Source organism: Phytophthora infestans, genomic scaffold (genome assembly GCF_000142945.1).
Source record: "Phytophthora infestans T30-4 supercont1.18 genomic scaffold, whole genome shotgun sequence".
In the NCBI taxonomy this organism is placed as follows: Eukaryota; Oomycota; class Peronosporomycetes; order Peronosporales; family Peronosporaceae; genus Phytophthora; species Phytophthora infestans.
The window spans coordinates 2174928-2199002 of NW_003303741.1; the positions used below are offsets into that span (position 1 = coordinate 2174928).

The following is a 24075-nucleotide window of genomic DNA, read 5'->3' on the forward strand; positions in this document are numbered from 1 at the left end:
TAGCCGTACCCGCTGATGGTCCGAGGGGGCCGCCGGTTCTGCTACTTCAACTCGGCCAATCTCTGCTGTCCAGCTACACGGGACGTAGTAGCGGTCAATTCTGCTTGCCGCATTAGGTCCCCAGTATATAAAGAATTCGGTTGGGTCTTGGCCCTCTTCCTCCTCATCATCAGCTAGTTCTTCAAGAATCCGTGCATCTTCTAGCTGCAGTTGTTGAACAAGCCCGGTTAAGGCATTACTTTCTGGTCGACCTGACCGTTTGCCTCCAAGTCGGTCAAGAGGCGGACTCTGAACGCTGTTAAAGTCCCCTGCAATGATCGTGTCGGCAGCTGTCCACGTCCACTCTTTTAAGCGTGTGAAGAAAACTTCCCTGTCGCTGTGAAGGTTGGGCGCGTAGAGGTTTACGACCTGCAGTGTTCCAATTGTGATAGCTAGCACCCGATTAGTCCACTTGTCTTTTTGCCACGGACTCACCGTGTCTGCGATACTTGGGTTGAGTAGAATTGCTACCCCACCCTGATTGCTGTCATGTATACTCCAATATGACAAGGTGGGCCCGCCTGACTGGATGCGTCGTCCCCACAATCGATGCCATTGTTGTTGGAGCTCCTCCGCTTCGGCCTCGGAGCTCACGTGAGTTTCTTGAATTAGCCATGCCATTGGCCTTTGTTGCACCGGTGTCCGGCGCCATGCACTGAGCCACTTCATCCTAGTTTTTTTGGTAAAGCCTCGGACGTTTTGGAGTTCAAGTCTGCGATGCCGCACTCGTCCTGTCCGTGGTTTTCTTCCCAACCTTCCGCCGTCCTCATTTCGCAAAAACATAGTCCGCCCGTACTCGTCACTGCCATCTCCTGTCCAACTCCCCCCCCCTTGGCGATCAGGAATTATGTGACTACTAATCATATTGGCTAGTTGGACCCGGTCCCCCGTGTTCGATCTCTGTGTCGAAATAACGAGCCGTTCTAGTCCAGTTAACGTTCACTCCGTCTGGTGTAAACGCTTTCCTGAATGCATTTGCGTCTTTGAGGGCTGCAAGGTGTCGAACCAGCCTGGAACGGACTCCTTGTTCGTCTAGTTCCTCCTGGTGGGTTAGCACTTTGATCGCTTTGTCATACAGTAGAGAGCAAAGAATGTGTTGTGCCAGTCGCAACTTGTTGGTAGTGTCGCACAGCTTCAAAATCTCGTCCTTGCCATATCCATTTCCTCGTAGTCGAGTCCAGTCGATAGTGTTGTCCGAAGCTTCGTCCAGATTTTTCGTTCTTGGGCGAGCGATCCTGGTTCGCCAGTCCTCAATCCATTGTTGCGTCGCTTTGTCCTTGCATCTCGTGACGTAAATGCCTAACTGGCCATGTAAACATTCCCGTCTCCACGCGGCCGTCCACTGTTGTAGTACCGGTTCCGCTACTGCTGTCAGCAATTCATCCGGATATGGGAACCGTTGTAGAAGACGAACGAGCTTGGCTGGTTCTCCTTTTGCAGCTGCTGCCCATTGCGTAGTATTTCCAGTGGCCAATGGGAACTCGGACTTGGCGGACGAAGGCCAGGTTGTCCCGAGCTGCTGCCACAGCTGCGACCAATTCGAACGGTTCACCGTCGCGGCGTCATTCCCTGGCCCTACTTCATCCTCGTCCATTGGGGTCGGCTGATGCGTGTGAGATTGCGAGTCCTGTTTCGCCCGCACTAGAAGTCGTATTTGCTCGCCTTCCATCGGTGTGAGGGTGTGAGGCCTCTTTTGAACGGACTGCTTCGACTGGAAGTACTGTGGAGCTGCACTCCGAGTTTCCTGCGAGCTTTCTGGTGAACTGGACTCTGAGGGAACGTAGTCTGCATCCGAGTCAATTTCTGCTTCTGGTTGCACCCCCTCCTCGTTATCCAATTCCTCCTGCGCTGTCTCAGCTGCAGACTGCTGCCATTGCCGAAGGACTGCAAGGGAAATCTGATACTGCTGCAACATGTGGCGTACAACCGGTGAATCTTGGGTATCCAGGCGGGTCGATAGTAACGCTGTTCGTTCCTCAAGTGAGAGCGCTGAGACAGTATTGACCAAAAAGGCTAGGCGTTCGGTGTACCTAGCCGGATCTGCCTTGTCAAGGATCAAGTGGATCTCACATTTGAGATCATGCGGAATTGACATTCCTTTCATTCGTTGCTTCAATTCGGGAATGCTCCCGCTCCATTTGGCAGGGTCCCATGGATCCATATCTGCATCTTGGCTCTGATCCGCTGACGAACTGGAATCCGCCGCCCTCGCTGTAGCTGTCGACATCTGCACGGTTTCGCTACTCTCTGCATCGACTTCCGCCTCCTTAACCTCTTTTTGGCGCGTATGTACGAATGCGGAGTAGTGATTGCCCCAGAAACGGACAACTAGCGGCGGCGTCTTGTCTTTTCGTTTGGCCTTTCGGATTTCTGCTAAGCATCGCCCCACCTGGAGCGGAATCTGCTGCCCTGTGTCGTAAGTCTTGCGACCCTTGGACAGCAAACTGGGGCGATACTTGGAGCAGTACCAGAGATGTTTACCATCCGTGTTATAGGCTAGCACGTAGATTGGTCTCTGGAGAAAGTTTGCCGCCGCGGCCATGAGCTCGCTGCTGCCCCAGACTTCTCTCGGGAGAAGCTCATCCCGTTGCGACGACGAGCTCGCGAATTCCTCCAAATACCATCTAAATTGCTTGCTGGATTCTTTCGAGTCCATTCCATCCCAGCCCCGGCCTACGTTGACCAACGTATTGGCTCGCGTGAAGTGGTCGTATTGCTCTGCGTTGTTTAACAGCGCTGACCATTTAATGCCTCGCTTCAGCGTTGATGCGAGTTGTTCCAGTACCTTGCCATACGCTGCAAGGTCATGGTCCACGATGGCCTGAGAAAGTGCCATCACCATGCAATTGCCGGTTGCTGGTGTTGCAACTTGTCGAAGTCCTAGCAAAGCCTCGATCTCCGGGAAAGACGTAACCGCTTGGCTCGCGTCCCCACTACTTAATATGAGCTGCCCTTAAACTGTGACATGGAATCCTTGAGGGTTTCCATCTCTTCCCGCTCCCGTTGCTTTAGCGCTACTAATTGGGGTGATTCAATAAGTTTTGGTGGTTTCGCCTTGACCAGGCGCAGTTGTGCTCGTTCCTGTGGCGTGAGAGTACGAGGCTTCGGACTTTCAGATTCCTCGCTGGACGATATCTCGACCGCAGCTTAAACTAAGGTAGCTTCTCTCTATCTCCTTTGTTCTCATCTTCTTCTTCGAATACTGCAAACCTAGAAGAGATTCCAAACCTTTTCTCGGCTAACGCTGCTGGATGCGCGTATAGGGTTCTCCCTCGCGAAAGCGGAACGGTGGCCCACTTCTTTTGGGGTTGAGGCGCTGGTGGCTGGGACTTGCGGTTGTCCGATGCTACCGGCCCCACCGGATACAAACCCGATGTTGACCCACTGACTCTCTGTGAGTCCAGGGAGCCGAGATCTGGTGCTGGCGGTGCTACCGCCTCTCGCGCTTTGTTTTGGTGGGCTTGATGCACCGAGAGTCTCGTCTCTGCGGCTTTCTTGAACTCCGAGAGACTGGCAAAAGGTCGCGCCATATCTTCCAACTTCGTTACCTCCGTGTCACTCGCTACGCGGCTGCCTTCTCCCTTGAGTTGCTCCACTGTGTACCGGCATCGCACCATCGTGTGCCCCACGTTCCCACATTGGAGACACTGCAGACGGTTTCCAACTGCTGGATGTTTAAGCACCAGTGGCCGACCATACCAAATTACTCGCACTATCCCCCGCAAAAATTCCGGGCATTCAGCTGTCTTCATCGTAAGTCTCCACACTACTGAAGATCTGGATTCCGGATAATAGACATCTAGGTTTTCAAACTCAATGTCTGCCTTAATGTGCGCCTGTAGGTACGCATTTAAGCGCCCAACATCCGTGCACCGGGGTACATTGAAGATGTCCACCACATATTCTCGCTGCGTGTCCGTCCGTACACCGTCGTTGCCCAATTGCCTGGCCCATATCGATCCTGTATCCGGCTGATGCGGGTTCCGAAGCCTGTAAACGGCTCGCTTGAACGGAACTTGGGTGTCCTGGAACCGACGGGCCGTTGCTCGGTCGAAAGTGTGGAAATGAATGCTGCGTTTCGTATGGTCATAGCTAATGGTCTTGACCAAATGCAGCATTTGACGTAAGTCGTTGCTCGAGACACCGTGCTCCTCTGCAGCTAACAAAATGTCATCCTTGAGTGCTCTGGTGGCTTGCCTACTGGGTTTGACAGTGACCCATCCTCTGAGCTGTAGGATGAGTTCTCCTTCGACTTGTTTCTGGATCGTTCCGTAGAGACGGAGACGTTCCCTCGAGTCTAATACGCTCTTAAGGAAACCTGGCGCTTTCCGACATAGAATGGTTCCTTCCACCATGCCCGTGATGATCTTCCATTCGTCCTTGGAGCCTTCTCGAAGACCTCGTCCACTTGGTGCCGCTGGGGGCCTTTCACACAAATTTCGTAGCAATACGATGTCTGCTTTAGGAAAGACCGCTGGATTGAACATGTACATGGTGTACTGAGGAGTCCCCGCTTGGTCGGATTCAGTGCCTACTGCTCCACCAGCTCCAGTTCCTCGCTTGACTTTTTCTGCCCATTCGGGGTCTCATGCGCCCATTTGACCCTGCTGACCATACTCTGCATGATGTGCTTGAAGGACCACGTTGTGTTGTAGAGGTCTTGGGTCGCCGCTGTTGCCAGCCGGACCCAGTCTACGTAACTGCCTTCCGCCACTACACACGCTTCCTTGAACAACTTGCATAGCCAAGTTCGGTCCTCGCCTTTCAGCTTCGGATATTGCCGCTTATTTGCTGGCACCATCTCCACATCAACATTGACTGTATCGTGTACTATCGTGTACAACGTCACTATTGTCTCCATCCATTCCTCACGAGGCTTCTCCTGTGGCGCCACACTCACCACTGCCCCGAATAATTCTTCCGGACAAGCCGGTGAAGGAGGTTGTCCCGTCTCTCCATCCTGGGTTCTCGCTGGCGCTGCTAGGGAATGACCGATGGATGGAGGATCTGCGTCTCCTGCTGCTCCTACGGCTCCTGCTTGGCTCTCTATTGTTTCCGTTCGTCTGGGAGTGTTTCCGGATACTGACTCTGCCAGATCCGGTTGCGACTCTTCGCGTTGGGAATCCTGTGTTTCTCCAACGATGGAATCTTGGCTGGCCCCGAAGCTGCTATCATCGTGCTCGCTTTCCACGTGCTCCTGGTTCTCGCGGTCATCAGGATCCGGAAGTGACGCACATAGAAACCGTGAGAGGCTTTGAAGCGCAGGAATTTGCCAAGACCACTGGAATGAACTGCTTATGAGACGAGGTGACGCTAGCGGGTTTTAATCGACAGCCGCAACCGCGCTGTCCATGGCATCGGGTGTTTGGCACAAAAGCACGTTGTCGCTGTCGGCCGAAACCATGTCCTTAGGTATGGACTTGCTGCCTGTAGAGCTCCATGGGGATCCACTCGTACTGAAAAACGCTGTAAACCCTTGAATCTGCGCGAACTGATCTTTGGTTACGTTGAAGCCCTTGATCTCGTTGCCCTGGATGTATAGCGATTCCAATCTGCTCGTGTTGAGCGACGACCCCGGAAACCGTGAGAGCGTTGTGAGACAAGTACACTCCTTCAGTGTGGAGTATGTGCCGTCCACATACTCGGTGTGGATGCTTTCCACGACAAGTCCAGGTATTGGATCCAATTCGCGCATGAGGCTACTGCTGGGCGTCGAAATATTGCAGTCGCGCAGCGTCAGGTTCATCACAGTAACCGGCACGAAGGCAATGTTCGTCTTCGCCACGGAGCTCAGATCAACGTTGTTAATCGAAAAGTCGAGGTGTTCGTGGAGTTGCTGACGACGGTCAATGAAGAGCTGGAAATCACGCGGTTTTCGTTGATGGATGCAATTTCAGCTGAAGAATCTCCAGTACCTTCGATCTGAAAACTGTACAAACTGGAGGGGACCCAAATGGGACGGAAGGCGGTGAGCACCAGCTTATCCAAGGGGTAAATGCGTCATCGTCCTGAGCATATTGGTCCGCACTCGGTTCGGCTTGCGGACATGCACATGTGGCAGTTTAATCCCTTTCGACCTGCACCAGAAGTGCGAATTTTGCAGCGACATACTATGTCGTGAATTCTACTGTCATTTATGAGGTCTGTAGTGACGGCTCGGACCTGTATGAAGTGGAGGAAAACAAAGTATCCAAGAAGAGACTCTGTGTACGTCATTAACGTTGACTCGTGCATCTTCGAGGACGAAGACTTCATGGCTGCATTAGGTCCAGCAGTGACCGACGACGACTACGGTGAAGATTTCGTCGAGGACTACGAGTGTGAATGTGAATGGCTCTGAGTCAATTGGGTGTCTCGAGTGTTCATGGATTGAGACTGGTACTGATAAAATTAAGACATACTGAGCTGACTTTGAATCAACGGATGCTTGCAATTCGCCTGTGATTGCGACTGGCTGAGCTGCGACTGAGTGAGTCGAGGACGCTCGAATAGAGTAGACTTCTTCAGTCCATTAACCTGTGCGTTCACAGGTTTATCAAGCGTTTGCAGTGTTCTCGGATGGTTCAGTACATTCTCTGGATACAGCTCCGACACGTCATCTCGAAGTCTCAATTCAAGAACACTAGAAACAGTCAGCTAACGCAGAGTCGACTCAGTTGCTCCCAGCCTGGAACCTCAAGGGAAAACGTGCTGTCTCACAGTTAACTCACTGAATCGCAGAGTTCAACTCAATTCAAGGATACTCAACTGACCCAAAGCCAATTGATCACTTCCAGGAATCGCAGCTCACTCAGAGTCAACTCAGTCAATCGCAGAATCAATTTAAGCAACACGATTCAAACAAGATCGATTCGACGAATCCCTCGTTGCTCAACTGCGAGCCGATGTGGAATACCATTTAAAGCGGCCATTAAAAGCAACACTACGAGAGACAAGAAGGGGGTTTTACAGTACTGACGAGCCTGAACTCTCCATCACTCTGTTGGAACGAGATTACCAACTCGAGTTCGATGATACGACTGTAGTACGTTATTAGTTTTGGTGTCTTGAGTCCTACGTACGGTCGAAGTGCGCTCAATTTGCTGCCTCAAATCGCTGCGCCCCATTTGGATTGCCCCATTGGATACGACACGGTGATCGATCAATGGACTCAGTACGTCCACTTTCGTGGAGCCATCGGGATGTCAATTTCTCGAGAGCAATCCATGTGCTCACACACTATCTACCACGAACGGACTCTGGCCGTCAAGAACGCCTTGAACGACACCCGCTTCAGCCACATGGGCGTCGTCAAGCAAACAGATGCCCGGTTCTACGCTGGTTTCCCGATCCGAGCGCCGGACAGCGCTATAGTCACTTGCTGCAGGATCCACGAACTCGTACTTGTACAAAGGTACTGGGTTCACCAACTGACAAAGGGATTCCGGAGCTTGTGAATGTTTACTCGGGTCATCTAAGTACAATTGGTCCGTGAGCTCCTCCACCCAGCTCGAGTCAGAAGTCATTAAAGCTGTATCTCCACCCACATCCACGTGGAACTTGTCATCGTTGTATCACAATGCGTCATTGTGCTCGATCTGTTCCAACCGCTACCGCTTATTCCGTTGCGACTTCTTCTGGCATTTGTGTGGTAACATGGTGTGTGGAGATTACTCCCAAATGTACGAGGTGGAAGCTCGCATGGGGGGAGCTTCGATGCAATCGATAATGTCTACAATGCGTACACCGTGGTGACACATGTGTGTTTGACGATGAAGGAGACTTTGGGCATGCAGTTGTACCTGTATTGCCGGATCGTCGTACCCCATAGGGAAGTAGATGAATGTTTGGAAACCAAAGCGACGACGACGAACTGCCCTTTCAAATTGACAGAGAGACGTTCAGGACGTGTATAGCTTCGGGGTTCATGATACTTTCACGTCTACGAGCGATATATTGAATGGGTTTGAATCCATTGCAGACATGGAGCTCATTGAATACTCCGTGGTGAATGCCACAGCGAATGCGATCTTAGCTGTCGGATCTTCGTGTAAGAACAAATGGAGCCCAGTTGTGGGATCATTGAGCAGGCTGCTAGCACCAATAACACCTGGTTAAAGTCCAATGACCAAGAAAAGATGCCTCCAAACGAAGATCCATTCAGTGTTCCTGCTACGAATAAGTCCATGATGCTCCTGTCATTGTCGCAGCGTTGATGGACGCTTGAGCGTGTCCTCTAGTAGGCAGTGGCTCTCTCCGGGTAATTTCCCCACGACTGTTCCAGAGGTCGGCTTTCTAGTGCAGTCTCGTGCCCCGTCATTCCACGACATCATCAACCAGATACAGCACCTCTTTACCCACCACTGGACTTTGAAAAGCGCTGTCACGTCATTTGGAAATTGATTCAAAGCCGAATGCTGTTCCGGCGATTGAAGCGAACTGGGTGGATGTGGACTATGGGCTGAAGACGATCGTACTTGCTGTGTGGAGCTTGGCATTCATCGGATGAGTCGAAACAGATCTTGCGTAGATCCTGGGTGTATATCTATTGTGTGCCACGTTCTGGGTGATTGAATGTCGATGTCGCGAGTGTGGTGTGCACAGTGGTCGACGTGGTAAGAACCTGGAGCTCCCAGAAGTACATGAAGGTGGTAGCAGCTCCAGCAACTGCGCTACGTTTCCTTGTTCAGTTATTTCCTATCGTTGCTCCATGAATTTGACAGCAGTACAAATGGATTGCAGATAACATTTCGGAACACAGCGACTCCACTGGGAACTATTGCGTGTCTTGCAGTTCCGCTCGTGTGTGTCATTCAGAGTCATGTGCCGAGACCACTCCTGTTCTTCTGATTAACATATTACTTGCCTTTCGGATGGTCTCTCTAACGCTGCTGGACATCTTTTAGCTGTGCTGGAATCTCCGGTGCAGCAATTGGCAAGCGTCACAAAGAGCACGAAGACCTTCCTTGGCGCCTTTGGTGAACTGTTTCCAGTATTGTCGACGCTCAGCAGCCTCGCGCAGGCGACGCTGCCAATTATTCTGATGTGGATGGCCGACACCATTGGAGAACGTGCTATCGATTACATGACCAGGAGCTAATGTTTCACTGGCAACCAAAGTGATAGAAGACAAACACAAAACAACATTTTTCAACCATATCTCCGCGAGAGATTAATGCGCGTTGCCTGGGCGATAGATTCTGATGGGATCAATGGTTCACTGTACTGAACTAGTCAGTGAGCTAAAGATGAGCATGAACATCGCCTGATGTCTTGTTGAAAAATCCAGAAACGCTTGTAGCTCCGATATCGCTGTCACAGCATCATCTCCAAGCCTGGCACGACGAGAACTAATAGTTGCACCCGACGCAGAGAATGCCTCTTCACTTGGGACTGATGTTGCCATAATTGCCAAATAATCGCGCGCCATCATCTGAATCCGCGGAAATGAAGCGGCTTCATTCTTCATCCAGTTGCAAACAGCTCGACTTCCTGTCTTCAGGTTCATGGATCTGTCCTTGTGCTCCAACCACCGCTGTAGCTCCGACACGAACGACTCATTTGTGTTGTTGACCGGTTCGTGTAAATCCAAATGCTCATCAATGAGACCATATAATGCTTCTTCGTCATCGTCTTCTTCTTTCTCCTCCTGTGTTCTCTCAGCCTCGGCGATGCCCACAGCTCGTTCGTATTTACTGCGATACACAGATTCATATTCGTTCTCAACAAGGCGCTTGGCCTGCCCGATATCACCGTCGATCATCACAATGTGTTCCTTAGCTCGAGGATCAAGAACGGCAGCAATCCTTGCCTCGCGAGTCTTCACCAACGGGAGGTACTCATCCAACTTTGTTGTAAAGGCACGTGCAAAGTCCCTAGTGTACCACGACTCGGCATTCTGCATTATCTTTGACGCATGCTCCGAGATCAAATGAAAGACAACAAGTGTTACACCGAATGTGGGGTAATTTTTTGGTGTAGGATAATGCGTCCTAAGACACGTCCTAAACTGTCCTATTTGTCCTAAATTTTACAGGGAGATTTTGGAGATGTGTCCTAAAAAGCGACTAATCCTTCGTTACAGAATATTATAATTTGTGTCCTCCAGATTGTCCTAAACCTCAAATAATAACTTTTTCCGGACTATCTACGTAAATTTACGTAAGAGTTACTTAAAACTCACATTGGCTTTACTTATTGTCCTGGGGCACACCAACCATTTCTGAAAGCATCATGGACCATCGCGGCTACTCCTTCTGCAGCTAGGGCGCTCGTCTATCTGGCCTCTGCTGCCACCTGCGGAAGCAATGTCTTGTCCGCTCTGCTCACGAGCGCGAACGTTCAACAGTGCGGCACGGACCACTGAGATCCCGGACCAGGCCACCATTGACAAGATGTGCGCCTCGACTGCCTGCAACACCCTGCTCGCTGACGTGAAGGCCATGAACCTGGAGGAGTGCCAACTGCCGGTCGGTGTCAGTTCCAACCTGAAGACCGACCTGGTAGTCTACGTGCCGTCCAACTGCTCATCGACGTCGGCTCCAAGCCCGGACTCGCCTGCCACAAACGCACCTGTTGTCGACACCCCGACGACGCCAGACAACTCGACGAACCAGGCCGAGCACACTGCCGCGCTAACCAAGACCCCCATCGCTTGCTAACGCGTCTTCGGATCGACTTGCAGCCAAGTAGCCCTTGCGAGTACTTTGCTGCTTTTTGAGCCCCCCCCTATATCGTTACGTTCTGATTATTAACCGTCGTTTGCTATGTGTATGTTGAAGTCGCTCAACCGTTATAAGCGGCTATTATGACCTTCAATGACTGTCATCCTTTGAAACGCTTTAAAGATATTGTCACACACTTTGAAGTAGAAAAGTTTCGTTGAGGTGCTTTTCGCGCACAACAAAGAGTCGGCTGCTCTTGGAGAGAGGGGCGTTAAGATGATTATTGTTTCTAGCTAGGCCAGTTGAGGATGTTTTGAGGACAGTACATGTTGGGCTTGGTGTTGTCCTAATAGGACAGTGGTCTGAGTTGCAGTCTGTCCTAATAGGACAGCTGAGTGTCCAGTTGTCGAGTGTCCTATTAGGACACGCGGACCCTGGCTTGTTTCGTCCTAAAACTCATTGTGTTGTCCTAAATATCGGTTTTTTTATGAGCTGAATTGCTAGTTTTTATCCCAGGTTTTAGGACAATAGGACACTTTAGGACTCCTAGTAGGACGCATTCTCTCCTACCAATTTTTTCAGACATCATAGTAGTTGCTGCTTTGATCGGCTTCAAGAACGCCGTAAACTCGGTCAAGTAACTCCACGTAGTCTCCGAAATGGGGAAGGCAAGACGATGTGTATGATAAATTGACAAGTCTCTGTATCCTTCATGACGCTCGCGGATTCTACGCAGCAGTTCTTCGATCGCCTTTTGTAATGCACGAGCTGAAGCCAGCAACGTCAAAGTGCTGTTCCATCTTGTGACGCAATCGAGTTCTGGAGAAACATACTTGATACTAACAGCGGCACACACTCCTTGCAAAGCTTCTAGCAAAGACGGTGAGTCCGATATCTTCTTCAAAATGTCGCGAATACTTCTAACGCCATCATCCATTAAGGGGCACGCTTTCATTCCTTCTCTCACAGCAAGTTGAAGCACATGAGCGAGACAACGAACTTGTATCACCTTCAGCTGAGAACTTCTGCCTTCCTCACCAGCTATATGTACCCCCGTCGTGGTAGAAGCCGCGGTTGTTTGTTCATTGGTAAACACCTCATCAGCAAGTGTCTCGTTAATTTTTCTTACCATGGTCCCATTGTTAGTCGCATTATCTGCAGTAATTGCCCACAGCTTCGAGATAAGAGATTCATCCATTGCCCTCAGTGTATTCATTAAATGGTCGGCAAGTCGGACGCCACTATGAGGATACTCCACCCGTGTGAATCCAACCACTACGGACTTGATAGCCCATTCGTCATTGATCCAGTGTAACGTCACGACCATATACCCTTTTTGAGCCGCCGACGTCCACATGTCGGTTGTGGCAGACACACGACACGACGCAATTTCTTGGAGCATTGTGTGCCGGGCCAGTTCCTTTTCACATGTCCAGCGTTGTATTACCTTCTTGCGCACCGTTTTACGAGTTGGAGGTGTGTAATCGGCTTCAAGAATCTTACAAAATGATCGCAACTCTTTCTTTTCCACCAAATTAAACGGAAGTGAGTTCATCACGATCAAGTCCACAAGCTGATCATCGGCCGCAGCTTTGTCAAAAGTGCGCTGCTTTACAAAACGTTCAAAACCAAACGCAAGTAACTTCGTTTGCTTGGAATCCATTGCAGCCTCTGAAGCCTCGTCGTCCCCTCCGGAATATTCGTCACAATGGTACCGTTTAAGATGGCGGCGAAAAGTGGTGTGTGCAATTGATGACCATCGACAAGCTGAGTCTGTAGGGCACAGCAAGCAGGAACCTTCATCGTTCTCACGAATGAAAGACCAAATGTCGGAACGCTTGTGACTGTGAGATCGCCGATATCCACTCGATGAAGTGTTTGCGTTCGACGAAATGTTTGTGCTCGACTCGTCATGAGCGTCCATTGATTCTACTCATGTGGTATCTTGCCTACGTAGTAAAGCCAAAGTAGAGAAGTGAAGTCAGCTCATTACCGTTCGGCGTGCAGCCTTAGTCTGTCCCACGGAGGTAGCTTCTCGACAGGAATTTGGTGCAGGTGCAACTACGAGAGAGACAGACTTATCTATTTAACCTTAGTTTCTAGATGTCTGGTAAATCCTAAGCCTGGTTAGCAACGCCGGTGTCTGCGCTAGATCCGGTGGTTGTGCGAGGCTTGTCAGCTCATGTGACTGCTCTCTTGGTTCGAATTCCAGTGTAATGATACACCCCTGTAGTCGTGTTCCTTGCTCCATCCGTTCTGGTGAGCGGCGCTCGCGTTTCGCGAGCGCCGTTAGCTGCCTGAGTCCGGTTGTCCAAAACTCTTGTACTATGCCATCGATAGATGTCTCCTCGTGCTGAAATACGACTCGGTTTCTTTGGATCCACAGCGTGGTAATGCAGACACTGGATAGGATACGCCAGATCCTCGTCCATTCTTCTCGGTAGAGCTTCTCGTCCTCCGGATGAGCTGCTATGATGCTTCTCACTCTGGGCGTAATTAACGCCGGTGCTTTCATGGCCGCGCAATTGCTGCGGTACTGTTCGCGACGACTGCTTTCTCTGTGATCTCCCGTCCAATGGATGATTAGCTTGGACCAGCACTCCTGCGCACATGAACACTCCCAGAATATGTGCGCTAGGGTCTCCTTCACTCCTTGACACTCCGGCAACTTCCGGCAGCTATTATCCGTTAGTCGGCCTTCGTGGAAGAGATTTAGCTGTGCCACAGCGACCCGGTACGCCACTTAAACTTGGTACACTGTTAATTCGTTACCATGGGACCAGAGCTGCTTCGGTAGTTGGCTTAGGGCCCCGCATTGCCACTCGTCGGTTCTCCTCCGTACATCTAGTCCGTCCACTTGGGTCTTTAATCCTTTCTCTGCAACTTGGTAGCGTTTGAAAGGCTGCTTGTTGATAGCTGATAGCACTCGCTTGTTAGCAATTGTCGCCTGCACATCCCATTGTATGCCATGAATCGAGGGGTGTGCCTCAAAGACGATGCCCCCGTCATCCTGACTGTGCTGAAGCACCTGAATATCCGGGTGCACCTCTTCTGCTGTCGCGGGGCCCTCGACTACCCTCCAATGTATGCCGTTGGATTGTTGCTCGAGTTGGATGGTACATGCCCTCCCAGCGGCATTATCTGTCGATACTCCGATGGCGCGTGCCTGGCTCACACAACTCCAGTTGTAGGAGTTGATGAGCTCTGGTTGATTTCGTAGGCGTAAGGCCGGGTTGACCTGTATGGATTGCCCTATGTCTAACCGCGGCGAGCCCCTCAGAATCGCTATTGCCCAGCGCCGTAACGTTAGTTGGCGATGCCTCTGCTCTCCTGCCACGGGAATTATCATTGAGTATGTCCACTTGCCTGTCCTGTGAATTGCCAAGTCGGAGATCGAGCATTCCTGGATACGGTTATATTTTCGGCTGTTGAGTGTGGCTCCCGTGCTGTCTACGACCCACGGATTGTTAGCCCAACTGTACGTCGGCCAGAATTGCTCTTCCGACGTCGATTGTTCCCGATAGGGGGTTGGGAGCAATTGTGGGAGCTCCACTATCCACTCGCCATCTGAGAACCAGCTGATAGATCGTTTTGCCAAGTCGTCATCTGGAGGCTGGTCCTGCCGTAGGTCGTCGTTAGGCAACCGCGCTGTTTGCCACACCTATTCCCCCATTGTGTGCGCTAGTGCCACCCCGGGAGTATCCAAACTCCGTCGACTTCTGCCGGACAACTTTTTCCTGGGCGTTATACTGCCGTTCCAGGACTCCGGGAGACCCCTGAACATCCATGCCTTCCACGCATAAAAATACCGATCCTTCCGCTGGATTAACCATTGGAGAGTGTGCTTCGTTCGTTGCGTCTGACAGGCCAGTTCAATCGATGCCAATCCTGCTCCGCCTGCCTGTTTGGGTGTGAATAGAAGGGCTGGACTGATTTTATGGCGTGATGCCTCCGTCGAGGTAGTTTGGCGCCACAAAAACTGTTTCTGTAGGTTGTGAAGCTGCTTATTCGCCCACTTGGGCATGTCAAACACCGCCGCCGTGAAGAGAATCGACGGCAACACGATGACGTTGAGTATCTTGATCCTGAATTCGACACTAGTACCCAGCTTGGCCGCTGTCGCAAGACGCCTCTGCACTGCTCGAATTCTTTTTGCCCAATTGACGTCCGTGAGCTTGCCCGTTCCTACTTCATACCCCAGATATCTCACCGTGGCTCCCGGTTAAAGCACTAAGATCCCGTGAAATTGGGGAACTTCCACTGCTTTGTTCAGAAAAATCGCGCAGCTTTTTGTGGGTTGGACATGCAGCCCCGACAAGCGCCCGAATTGTTCTACGATCTCCATCACTCGTGGTAGTTGCCGAGCCTCCTTCAAGAACACTGTGGAGTCATCTACGAATGCCGAAAAGGTATGCTTGACCCCTGGCATCCCAGGGATTTCGATTCCAGAGAGTGTTGGGTCCTGTTGTATAGCCATAGAGAGAATTTCTGCTGCTAGGATAAACAGCAGAGGCGCTAATGGGCATCCTTGTCGGATACCAGACACAACTGGCTGCATTGCAGGTGCAACAACCGATCCGATCCGATCGGATCCGACCGGATCGATTGGATCGAATCAACCCATACAATTTCCAAGTATAAAAACTTCAATCACACACAGATCATGGCGCAAAATTCCAACCTCAACGAAGGGAAGTTCGGTCCCAGAAGTGGCGAGCCAATGCCGTGATGTGCTGGTAGACACTGCCAGGGACAGGTATCACACTTGGACTTGAGCTTCGAGGAGCGGATAGTTCGGGCGGTGAAGTGGTAAGCGGTGGGGCGTACCACGACCAGGTGTTCCGAAATAATCATTGTATTGCTGCTTCAATACAATAGTTTACACTTAATTATTGATTTTACAAATTGGATAACTTTTTCCAATTAGTTGTTTTGTATTACTTTTTTTTTCGTAAAATCTTGTTTTTTCTGCTTTGTTTTTGCGTAATACGGAGGACGGTCCCCAGACAGAATCGAATGGCTGTTAGCGACGGTCGCTCAAAATGCGAACCTGAGGCGCTCGTCTATCATTTTTGATCTCACCTTGGCTCTCTCCAACACCTTCACGGCTAAGCAAGTCTGCAGCTACTTTTTTACTGCTCTATTAGACGCTCAAGATGAGCCGACGCCGTATTTTCAGTGCCAATGCGGTACCACTCGCAAGCAGGACCCCAAAACAGGGTACTCAAACCTGTCTAACCACGTGCTGAAGCGCCACCCCGACTACCTGACGACGATGCAGTTAAGCGGCTTCAACTCGGGCACCCTTGTCACCTTCATCGACCAGAAGAGCCAGCAGCTGGCTCGTCATGATAATCGAGTGCAATCTTCCGTTCAGTTTCTGTGAGAATGACATCGTCACAAAGTACACGGTGATGAAGCCAATGTGTCACCCTTCTCAAGTACGCGGACTTAGTGACTAAGAAGGTCGAGGCTATTAATACGCTGAGCGAGGTGCTCCCCACCAAGTTTGGCATCATCATCGACGGCTGCACGTTTATGTCGGAGCATTTTGTCGCGGTATTCGCGGTATTTGAGCACGATGGCCGAGCAGAAAAAGTTCTTCTGGCGATGGCTCCTATTGTCGACGACACTACCGCAGATCATACGGCGGACAGTCACGTCTCTTTCTTAGAGAGTGTCCTCCCGTTTTACACGTGAGACATTAATAACATCGCTTATCTCGTTGGAGACAACTGTTCCGTCAACACCAGATTGGCTGACCAGCTGAGCGTCCCGTTTATTGGCTGTGCAAGCCATCGCTTGAACTTGGCGGTCAATTTGTTTCTTGCTGAGTACGAGCACCAACTGATTCAAATTCAGCAGCTTATGCGAAAGCTACGCGGACGCAACAAGGAGGCAAAACTACGGTAATGTTGTGGTACTTTTAGTATCTACCGCTTTTTGACTTTGTTGCTAAAAAGTGTTTTTTCTATTAGGAAAAGGACCACTTTGCTCCCGCTTCTTCGCTAGACAACACGGTGGAGCTCCACGTACAAGATGCTTGAACAATATTTCAAGCTACGTCCTGTTCTGGACGAGGATGACGATGAGATTACGGAGCTGATGCCGTCCCGTCGCCACGAAAACCGACTGAAATCTTTGTTGAGCCAGCTTGGCGACTTCCAGTCGGCCACCATGAAGCTTCAAGACGACAGCGTAACGCTTCTCGATGTGCACGATATCTTTGATGCGCTCATCGAGAAGCATTCCGTTGTAAGAAAGTATCTTGCTGCCAGCGCAAATATTGTCAAGGACGTGGACTTCGAGCGAGCGTGCGTTGTAGCCCTGTCAGGCGCCGTGGACGAGCTGACGAACGACCAGGAGCTGATGTTGCAGCCATTTGAGTCGGTACCCGCAATTACGACACCGGACACCAGGCACGGACGCCCACAGGGCTTTGCCGACAGAGTCTTGGCGACTAGGAAGAAGCGACGCGGCGCAAAGAAGGTATTTGACGGTGTGCGCTTCATCCCGCCGACGTCAAAGACCGTGGAGCGTCTTTTTAGTGTGGCGAAACATACTCTTTCCCACCATCGCCAGCATATGCTGCCTATTCACCTTGAAATCGTGTTGTTCCTGAAGATGAATCGGCGCTTCTGGGACGCAAACACTGTAGCAGCTATCGTGAACGCAAAGTAATGTGCAGTGCTGTACATCTAAGTAGTTAATTTTCCAATACACTACTATTGATGTCAATTATTTATTTATTTAGTTGTAGTTTTTGTAGCAATAGCTTATTTCGGCATGGACCTTCAATATGATTGCAGTTGTATTATCGGGATGCCTGACCACGACGGACAGCGCGGCAATGATCTTAAATCAAGTACATGTACAAGTCGCCAATCAAGACTCTTGATGAGCGACTTGTACATGTTCGGCTCGCCATGGACAGCTTCACAACGGGACGTGGAAGTTCCCGGGCACTTCGATGAGCTGGGTGGTGCTCAACAACAAGCAGGCAGAAGTGCTGGTACGACGTGGCTACACCGTTGCAGGCGTGTCGCCGCTGGATATATGCTCATTAATTTTCCGCCGGAGTCTGCAGTGGGCTAGCCGCAGACGTAATCGGTGGCGTAGTTTTCGGATGTGTTCCGGGAGTCTCTATTGCTGGTATTCTGCGATAAACGAGATGCTGCACTGAATATACGGAAGGTGCGTCTGCTGACGATTTCATGACGGCGTCCCGACGGGTAGCGTAGAGCCACACACAATAAAATTCGTCACTTTCCTCTGCCTTAGGCTCCTACGAAAAACACTTCCTAGCAGAAAACTTCTTGCTAGGACTCCTGCTGCAGGAAAACTCATCCTGGAGACGAACAACACGTACGGTACGACAATATGACCTCAAATATTTAATGCAGAACGTCTTAATCGTTTCATAGAATCGTAAAGGTTTTAAATGTCATTGGGTAGACTCTATACCTACAAGAACGTATTTCTTGTGAATCCCAACACAAGGGACTATATCATTTTTTGTGTTTCTCCTAGAATCTTATACATTTTTGATTGGATCCGATCGATCGATTAATCGGATTCAATCGAATAAGATCGAAACGAATTCAACCTCGATCGGATTAGTCAGACGAGACATATCGATTGATCCGATTCAATCCATTTCCCAAGCCTAGATGGAAGGTTTTGTACAATATCAATTTAGTGACTGCTACATCTTACCTTGTTCAATTTGTTGTTTGATATTGCTATGGTTTAGGTCCTTCCTGAGAAAACACGCGTGTTGAGGCTGCGTCAAACAAAATAATACTAGAGGAGCCCCGCTTTCGCTTAGAGTGCTTAAATCGCGATTCGTACTTAGATTCATAAGTATCATTTTGTTTGACGTATGTCTTTGATTGGCATCGTCTTTTTTTCTTCAAAGGGTTAGGCTAAATTTTAGTCGGTTGCAACCGATCAGATAGGAGGTCTTTCGTAAGGGCCATCCTCCTACGTAGGACCATAAAACTGAGGGCGTTTTGGCAGAAAGGCACAATATTTATATCACAATTTGGACTACCAAGCACATTGTGAAGTATTAGGTCATATGACGTCGCTAGTTAGAAGTACTTTTGTTACTCCTAGCTGGATCGAGTTCCATCGTCCACAACTCATTGTACAGCAGGAAGATGCCCCGACTCAGCAGCAAAGTGTCGTGGTATTGGAGAGCTGATAATTTATCCTCGTCCTAGTTTCATCCTGCTTCGTTCCAATCTCTACCAGCCTCTGCACGAGCCAAAGGTTTCCATTGTGTACAGCACTGTAAACTTCTGTAAAAGTATGGGATAGCGAAAAGGCTCGAGCCATCCACCCCTGGCCACATACTCCCCCAGTGCAATTAGCCACGAGTCACAGCTCCGCGTTATCGTCGTTTCTTATAAATCACGACTCCCGTTAGCAATTCGTTGGTCGTCCCACTACATTCTGTGGTAGTCACGCCAAAATAACGTGGGCGATTTCGCGCACGCAGCCTCAAATGAGTAAAATACAAAATAGTCGAGAAATGCTTAGACATAACTATTAAAAGTCGTTGTCTTCCCATGAGCGACTAGTAGTCACCCATGGAAGCTGCTGGCACAAAACCGCGATGTTTGCCAACAGCGATGGTCATCTTGTTGAAGTATTAATAGGGCCAGATGCGCAGTCTGTGTCCTGTGCGATGTGCGTCGAGCAGCCGCGAAGGTCTGGACGTGGGTACATGTGGCTGTATGGCTCATGAAGCTCGGGGGGGGGCAAGCAAGCTAGTTAACGTATCCGATATCACTCCATATTTAGCATTGTTAACCTCGTTGTCGTATCTACAAGGACTCGTGCGGTCTGAGTACTGCGGTTCAACAGGTCTTAAGCCCAGTGATCATTCTAAACACTGGAGCGGCGTCGACATACGCACCGGTAGCCAGCCACGAAAGGGTTGGTCTGGCTCACGATGCAGAAGAGAAGAGCATCGCCGATGATTACGAAAGGAAAGGGGAATCGTCAACACGCCTATCGTCCACGCGGCTGTCGGCAACAACGGTGTCAAGGACTTGTCCAAGATGTTAGTGCTGACAAAGGGATACGCTGGACGCCCGGGGTTGATTGCGGAGTCGCAGACGAAGGTAAAGAGAAAGCTCCATGGCGAAGACAAGCGTGCGCGCGAGATCGACCGTCCGATGTCACCACCTAACAATTCCAGCCAATTTCCTCTCGCCTCGGCCGAGAAGTACGCATGTATTTGACCTCCATGGCCGGATCATCGAGCATGATACCCACGACGCCTATGGCCCTGTGCTACAAGGTAGAGGAGTGAGGCACGAAACCAAGCCTGCAACAGTAAGGTCTAAAGGTCGCATCGCACAGTGATGAATATGGCGAGATGCATGACGTTTCCTTGTAGTATTCCTCTGGGTATCTGATGAGATGCGGTGCAGTATACATCCTGGGCAGAGACTACCTGCACAGTCTCAAATTCAGACTGTGCAGCCGATGCACAGTCTCGGCTATATTATGTTCTCTTCGCGCAGATTGCTGATCCATGTGGTCGGAAAGGCTAGCACGTTAGCGACCAAAACAATTGCATCTTCGGGTACAAGAACGTATGAAAAAACCAGAGTGATTGTCGGTGAGTGTGGCGGCAACTCGACTTTTTAAACTTATCTAAGCACCACTCAAGCGGCTTCACCGCGGTGTTCGCCTCGCCGCAATGTAGTCCCTGCTTCGTAAAGCCTTTCATATGTATGCACACCGGTCGATATCATTCTTTTTACAAAGAATCATTGACAAAAAATAACTACAAAAAAAGCTTACATTGACGATAATATAAGACTTAAGTATCTGTACCGGAAGAATTCCATCGCTTGTCTGATCCCGCTTTCACTGTCCAGTCCAGTGACATGCACTCCATAAAGCTGGAGCTCAACGAAAAGAAGGACAAATACGTAGGTTTTATTGTAGAACTTAAACTCCTCAGGGACTAGCTTGAAAGCAGACATATTTCTCTGTATTCCAGCGTTTCTTGTCCGCACTGGAGTGTTTGTTCGAATGGTGTAAATCTGATATCAGTAAGAATTTAGTACGATTTCAGAAACTGTTTCACAGTCTAAGCAGCACAAACCTGGAATGTTTTCCTGCTGTATGCCTTCAGATACGACTCCAGCGCGCCCCAGCTGTCGAACGCCGTCACATCCAGATCCGGTACGTCCACTAATTCGTCTTGAGGAGCGATGTCACCTCCGTCGCATCCTTCTGTTTCCGAATCGGACGAATTTTGGCTGCTCGCATCAGAGTCTGATGCGAATGAAGAATGAGATCCCTTCTCGTGCTCGGATTCTACTGACGAATCCTGAACGTTCAATGATTCTTCATTTCTGCGACTAGAAGAGTTGTGGCGACGCGAGGATAATCGATGAGGCAATTGCTTTCTTCGCTTGGTTACCGCTCGATCTCGGGCGGTAGGATGCCTTCTTAATCTCTTCTTCTTCTTCCGTGAGTTTGAGTGAACTGCAATGTCGCGGGATTCGCCGTCGCTGTTAGATCTTGACGCAACGCTTGCTAGGTCTTCGTCACCCCCTTCGCTGTAACGGGGCTGGTGGCGTGGCATGGCGGGCGTCGATACAGCAGACGTCGGACCCGTGCTGCTTTTGGAACGCTGGGATTCTTTTGACTGGGGAGGGGGAGACTTTTGACAGCCATTAAACTTTAGGAATGATGGTCTGCATCCGGGTGAACATCCGAAGATCAAAATGCACATCCGAAGATCAAACTGCACATCCGAAGACAAACAAAAGATTTGTCCCCACCGAAATGGCCCTTTTAAATACTGTGCAGGGAGACACTTTCATACATCCTGAATCGATCACCGACGAATTATAAGCCGGGAAGGCGTCGCCAATAAAGCTATTAGCGAAACAGACGCCGTCTCTTACTCCTTCCTTCGCGTAGAACACCACAAACTTGATTCGGACGTCGATGTGCTTCGCCTTCGACGACGTGTCACATTTTAACTGCTGAGGTGCTTCCCGGTTGTCGACATGCAACTCGAAAGACCGAATACAGGCCACTCCCAGTCCACCCAGCCGTTCTCGTATCCCCCGCAATTTCTGTCCGACGACCGAAGCTGCCGTGTACTTCGCTTCCATGGCGGACAACGCCACGCCGCCTTGGTTTTAACATTTCCATCCAACAGCCATGCCGTTTCGTCACAAATCACCCGTGACCGACTTCCTATCTTGCTTATTCGCGGCAAAGTCCGCATCGCTATATACAGCGACCTCCATCGCCTCACGCGAGCCACCGTCGCATTGCATCCGCAGACGCAACTTCTTGGCTCCCGCCAAGTATCCAACCACACGTTTAGCGAGCTTCTAATCCGCTACAGACGTGCGACGCGTGCGCCTCGACGCCTTATGTGCGGCAAACGCAATGTACGGCCATGTACATCTCGCTATCCAGAGCAGGGTTCCCACCGGAGATTGGAAACTGGAGTTACCGCTCCCGCCGGACCCGTAACCGGCAGTAAATCGGCTCCCGAGTCACAAACGGCGTTATATTCTTCCCCTATCAGGGACCTCATTCCCTGCACCATCTCATGCCCAACTCCTGCAACACGCTAGCTCCTGATCCAAGCTGTACAGAAGTCCCTCAAAGTAAGCGTCACCTACTTACGTAATACCCCGCCATATCTGCTACGGTACATACAGGTTCAACTGGCCAATCACAAAAATGCACTGATTTTGGATGTGCTGCAGTCGGCGGGAAAGATCTCCATCAATTCCAGACCGGTCCGGCCTCTTCGCTAACTAAACTATTGGAAAACGGAGAATGGAGATTAAATGTACGAGGTAACTCATGCTCCCGCTACGTACGTCTCCCTCCATGCACAATATCACTCTTCCAGGCGACCATGACCGCCAGCCCCATGCCGCGCCGGATCCGCCTTAATATGGAGCAGAAGATCGCCATGTGCAAGTATGCGAAGGATATGCGCGCCAAAGGCAAACTGTCCAACACACAGCTCGCAGCGTGGGCAACACGTGCGTTCAAGCTGGAAAAATATCTTTCACGCGATGCCGCTCGCAATGTTATCGCTGGGGAGTCTAAGTGTGCCGCTATGGAGCCCTGTTAGCTAGAGCGCGCAGCTCGTCAGCCCCCAAATCCAGGAGACGGACGCTCGCATTTTGAAGGTCTTTAAGGCCATGGACGGCAAGGTGGAGGCTATCACAGGCAAGGTGATAAAGGCCATTGCTCTTCGCGTGAACGCGTATGGCGAGTACACCACGTTGAAGCTCTCTAAGGGCTGGTTGTATAGATTGCAAGAGCGTCACGGAATCTCCAAGAAGCGGAAGCACGGCGAAGCTGCGTCAGTTGACCAAGAGGCAGCTGAAGCCGGACGTGTGAAACTACGAAAGCTGACGGACTCGTACGCCCGGTCCGAGATCTGCAACATGGATGAGACCTCGTTCTTCTTTCGAAGCGAGGCTAAGTACACTCTCACGCAGAGGAAGGTGATCTCTGGACGCAAAGACCCCAAACATCGGCTGACACTGGCTCTAGATATCTACACCGCTCTTTGTTGGAGTAAGGTGGCCTACGACGAGATCTCGCCCAAAACCATTCAGAACTGCTAGCGGCACGCAGGCATTCTGTCGGACAGGAGCAAGATCGCCTCGCTTCTTAACTAAATATCAGTACTTTTTAAACATCTGTTTTATCACCCTCTAAGATCGTGTCTCGGTCCCCCCTACGCTTACTTTGAGGGACTTCTGTAACCATCCGTGCTCCATAGTCCCCTCTCATCCCGAGGAACTTGCGTGCTCTTCTGAGACCCTTGACAGACAGAGACGCAAGATCGGCGAATAAGCGCCAACCGCGCCTTGATCAGTGCCCGTAACGAGAAGATCATCAACATAACGTCAGCAGCGACCAGAACGTCGCCCTTCGTACGGAAGTAGACGCACCGACCAAACTGTGGACAAAATCTTTTCTGTCAGTTTTCGGTATGGCAGTTTGCTCCACAGACTTCCTGTCTGTTTCAGGCCGTAGAAAGCCTTACGAAGCTCCAGCACCAGGGCTCCCGATTTTGGCATTGTTATTTAATGGGAACCCTATTTAACCATAAATAATGGCATTGGGCAGCTAGTGTCATCACATACATTATGTCATGTGCTGCGCACAAACAATAAATAAGAGCATAATGTAAAGCAAACCAACACCATGTTAAAATTAGCGAGTGACCTCGTCGACAGTCTGAGCTGACCAATACTCACCATTTTGGCGTAAGAACAGCACCATTTCTAATGTAATAGGTTGCAAGCTGTGGCGCTCTTGCCCGTACGTCGTCCTGGTGTCGCTAAAGAACCTCTCAACAATGTTAGAAGTGGAT

General features: G+C 50.3%; 1 protein-coding gene and 1 pseudogene across 1 annotated transcript; one reads left to right on the forward strand and one right to left on the reverse strand.

Moving 5' to 3' along the window:
* Positions 1-3594: 3594 nt before the first annotated feature.
* On the reverse strand, positions 3595-4157 carry PITG_10588 (uncharacterized protein; the record flags this gene model as incomplete). Its single annotated transcript, XM_002902308.1, has 2 exons — positions 3595-3629; positions 3677-4157. 2 exons carry the CDS (start codon positions 4155-4157, stop codon positions 3595-3597), a joined length of 516 nt encoding a protein of 171 aa, XP_002902354.1.
* A 6158-nt stretch (positions 4158-10315) lies between these two features.
* On the forward strand, positions 10316-10724 carry PITG_22917 (annotated as a pseudogene; the record flags this gene model as incomplete).
* Between the last annotated feature and the right edge of the window lie 13351 nt (positions 10725-24075).